Genomic DNA, 3864 nt, shown 5'->3' with positions numbered 1-3864 from the left:
GGGGGCACAGCTGATCTAAACTAGTTCCATGTTGCCCAGTTCCGAGAGCCTGGCATGCAGTAGGTGCTCAGGAGATGGCTGTGGGAGGAATGAGCAAATGCCGAGTGAGTCCTGTGCATAGAGGGCTGGTATGGGGGCCTCTTCCTACGCTTGGAACCTGTGATGGAAGCCAGGAAAGCCCTTCCCCTTCACGGCAGCCAAGACTGATCCCCAGAGACGTGACAGCTCAGTCAGGCTACACGAGAGAAGATGGGGAGGGGGCATGGGAGAACCCAGGGTGGTTCTCAGTGTGCCCTGTATTCATTTCTTGCTTGTCCCACGAAACTTCTCTGAGCCCCCTCCCCGCACCGTGTACCAAGGAGGCTCTAGTCCAGGTGAAAGAGATAATGACAGTTGTGGGAGGAACCTGGCTGGTATTCACCAGTTGAGCTTTACTTGTTATTAAAATACTGCAATACTTCTGTGCTAAGACCTATTGTCCCCAGCAGGCTTGGCCTCTCCCCTGGCTCCCCGCTTCCCCATAACCCAGCAGTAAAGAGTCAACAGCTGGCCTTCTGAGTGGTCTCTAGGACCTTACCCTAGGGCTCGTTCTGATCGCTCGGTTCTGGTTTTTAGATATTTGAAGTGTCATCCCTGTGTATAATGTGTGGTGATCTTGATTTGAAGTGTTTAGTCTCCTGTCATCGTTTTGCTTGTGGCTTTGCCTGGTCAGGCAGGCTGGGACTGAAGCTGTCCCCGCAGTGTGCCTTGCACCCTGTGGGCCCCCAGCAGAGTCCAGCGGAAGTGCTGCACCCAACTCAACGCCGCTCCCTCCCTCTCTCTCTCCTGCAGGCAGCCATGAGATCCAGCCGCCCTGAGCGGGGTGCCCAGGAACCCCTCAGTCCCTGCCCTCAGCCCCTGTCCTGGAGCTCCTCCAGCCTGCTGGGCGCAGGCCGGGGGCAGAGGCCGGAGCTCCACAAGAGCGCCAGCAGCACCGTATGGCAGGCCCAGCCGGGCGAGGCCAGCACGGGTGCCCAGGTCCGGGAGGAGGAAGGGCACCAGGCTGAGAGTGAGGAACAGGCACGTGCCTCCAGCCCCCGGCCACAGCCCGGGGCCGTGGGTCACTGGCAGAGCAGCGCTGTGGGCGGTGGTGACCTGTGCTGCCTGCGGGACCCCAGCACCGCCGCTGTGCAGAGAAGCCACTCGGACCTGGTCTGCAGCACCCAGATCTGGGGCCACAGCAGTGCCCGGAAGGCCAGCCTCAGCTGCTCGGCCCTGGGCAGCTCGCCTGTCCACGGAGCTCAGCTGCAGCCCAGCAGCGCTTCTGGCCGGGGTGGCCAAGCCCCTGCAGGCCTGGAAAGGGACCTGGCTCTGGAGGATGAGACTTCAAACTCAGCCTGGACACTGGAGGAGAGTCAGGTGTGGGTGCCGCCACCTGACCTGGGGGGCACAGTGACCCACAGCAGCAGCCTCAAAGCCACCGGGCAGTCGGCCACCACCTCCTGCCATGCTCTGCCCCCAGCAGCGCTACTCTGTGGTGTGAGGGAGGTGGGGGCCAGCAGCTGCTGCCACGGCTTGCCTGCCCCAGGGATCCTGGCCTTTCCTAAACTAGTGGCATCAGTGAGTGAATCTGGGCTGCAGGCTCAGCACGGGGTGAAATTCCAGTGTAGGTTGTCTGCGGGGCTTCCTGGGCATTCCCACTGCTGTGCGTACCCTTGGGGTCCCACCGGGTTAGCTATGGAGGCTGGCGCCAGGACCAAGGATATGTGGACCATGACCTCAGCAAGTGACTTGGCCCCCATCTTGGCATCACCTCTGTCAGCCCAGGATGCTGGTGTGCAAGCGGCCCCCAAGGCAGTCTGCAAAGCTGTGGCCACCAGCCCGCCTCTGGAGGCCCCTGTGGCCCTGCACACATTCTCGGAGGCAACTCTGGGGTCCAGCCTGGAGGAGGTGCCACCCCCTGTGCGGGACGTGCGATGGGATGCTGAGGGCATGACGTGGGAGGTGTACGGAGCTGCAGTGGACCCTGAGGTACTCGGCCTGGCCATCCAGAAGCACCTGGAGATGCAGTTTGAGCAGCTGCAGCGGGCCCCTGCCAGCGAGAACAGCCTGTCTGCGGAGAGCCGGAGGGGGCCACTTCGAGCTGTTATGCAGTCCCTGCAGTGCCCCAGCTGCTGCGGCTGCTCCAGTGCAGTCCCTGAGTAAGGAGCTGCAGTCCCAGGAGCTGCCCTGGGCCCATGGACTCAGCCCCAGGGACAGTAGGGGCCCTGTGCCCTTTGGACCCACGGGCACCCATGGACGTGTCTCTGTTCTTGGCTGTCTGCGGACCGCAGGACTGCAGCCTGGGGGCTTCCTGCCCCCTGCAGCTGGGCTAGTTTTTAAGGGCTTGATTTCCAAGAGCCACATCTGCACATCCGGCTCTGAACTCTGGAACAGTTTCAACACTGTGCATAACGGGGATCCTGACTTTTCTGTCAAAACCCTCGACCTTCTGTTCAGTCTCTCGCCAGGCCTCTTGATGGCTTTATTTTCACAGCAGTGCTGAGATACAATGAATTCCTGCCATGAGACGTGGGGCCCCAAGTGGCAAGGACTGTCTGAGTCTTTAGGGGAGGGAACTGACATTGTGGAGGCCTCCCATGTGCCACAGCCTGTACTCATCCCCTTACTTTGTGGAGTCTTTACCTCTTCACTCTGTTTTATAGATGCAACCACAGACACTGGCATGGCTGTAACTGCCATGCCCTGGGTTGGACAGCTCGAGGTGGTGGGATGAGAGCAGAGCTGAGGCTGGCTGAAGCCTGCAGTGTTTTCCTGCAGCACGTGGCTGGCAGCGCAGGGCAGTTGTGAACAAGAAGAATTTATTGAGCCCATGTTCCGTGCCAGGTTCTGTGAATTCCTTGGGAAAGAAGCTGCCCGTGCCCTTGCTGAGCTCACAGTGTGTAGGATGGGGGGCTCTGAGCATTACAGAGGACTGCAGGGTACTTCTAAGAGCCAGCCTCCCAGTAGATCATGTGTCAGGCACTGGCCTCAGGAGGGAGAGAGCGGGTGGCCACCTGTCCCAAAATATGTTGCAGTGCCTGAAATTGTACCATTTTCACCTTGCTCCTTTGGCTTAAGGACTTATTCTCAGCTGGTGCAGTTCTTCAAAGGAGGGGGGCAGGAATGGGTGGGAAAAGGGAAGGAGCCTGGGGTGGGATCTCCCACCTAGTGGGAAATGGCGGGAGCTGGGAGGCCATGGGGGTCAGGGGACCATGGGGGTGGGGAGCTCAGGACACTGGCGCTTACTTAGCACAGGCTGACTTCATTGACAAAGGAGCTCTCAAGACCTGCGGAGGATAAGGGTGAGTTTGTGTCCTTGTCCTGGGGCTTAGTGTTGGGGATTCCAAGCTCCTGGGACAGAATCCACCAGCACCGCCTTGTGAGGGAGCCAAAGATTAGTGCCCTGCCTAGAGTCACCTGGCGTGGGAAGGTGGAGTCAGGGCCCACATGCAGCCCTGCCCATGGCCCGGTCCTGTTCCTGGGCCCCCTTCTCCTGGTGTGCAGGAGGGGACTTGACCTTACCCCCCTTTTAAAATGTGATCAAGCAGGTTCTCATGCAGTCATAAGGCTCTTGGCACTGTGCAGCCCGGGGGCCTGGGCCTGTCCATCCCGACGCCTGTGGTTCAGGGCAAGCATGTCACGCTCTGGGGAGTGACATGTGGGTACCAGGGTGCCCTCATCTCTGGCCCTGCATGGGGGCGCCAGGAGCCCCAGCTGTGAGGACACGGGGGGAGGAGTGATGAACTGGGTTAGGAAGGCATCTTCACACAGGGCCAGAGCTGAGCAGGGTCTTGACGATATAGCGGGGCTGGACTGGTGGGTGAGCAGGGAAGGATATACGAG

The 3864-nt window shown here is 60.1% G+C and overlaps 1 protein-coding gene across 1 annotated transcript; it reads left to right on the top strand.

Moving 5' to 3' along the window:
• The first annotated feature begins 531 nt into the window (after nt 1-531).
• GPRIN2 (G protein regulated inducer of neurite outgrowth 2) lies at nt 532-3113 on the top strand. The gene has a single exon (XM_060286396.1). The coding sequence runs from the start codon at nt 643-645 to the stop codon at nt 2182-2184; it is 1542 nt and encodes a 513-aa protein (XP_060142379.1). The 5' UTR covers nt 532-642; the 3' UTR covers nt 2185-3113.
• The last annotated feature ends 751 nt before the right edge of the window (nt 3114-3864 follow it).

Source organism: Globicephala melas, chromosome 16 (assembly GCF_963455315.2).
Source record: "Globicephala melas chromosome 16, mGloMel1.2, whole genome shotgun sequence".
Classification (NCBI taxonomy): Eukaryota; Metazoa; Chordata; class Mammalia; order Artiodactyla; family Delphinidae; genus Globicephala; species Globicephala melas.
The sequence above is the reverse complement of the archived record's forward strand: the minus strand, read 5'-3'. Positions and strand labels throughout refer to the sequence as shown.

Coding starts and splice junctions, on each gene's coding strand:
- GPRIN2 (XM_060286396.1), top strand. CDS start 643: ATGTGTGGTGATCTTGATTTGAAGTGTTTAGTCTCCTGTCATCGTTTT.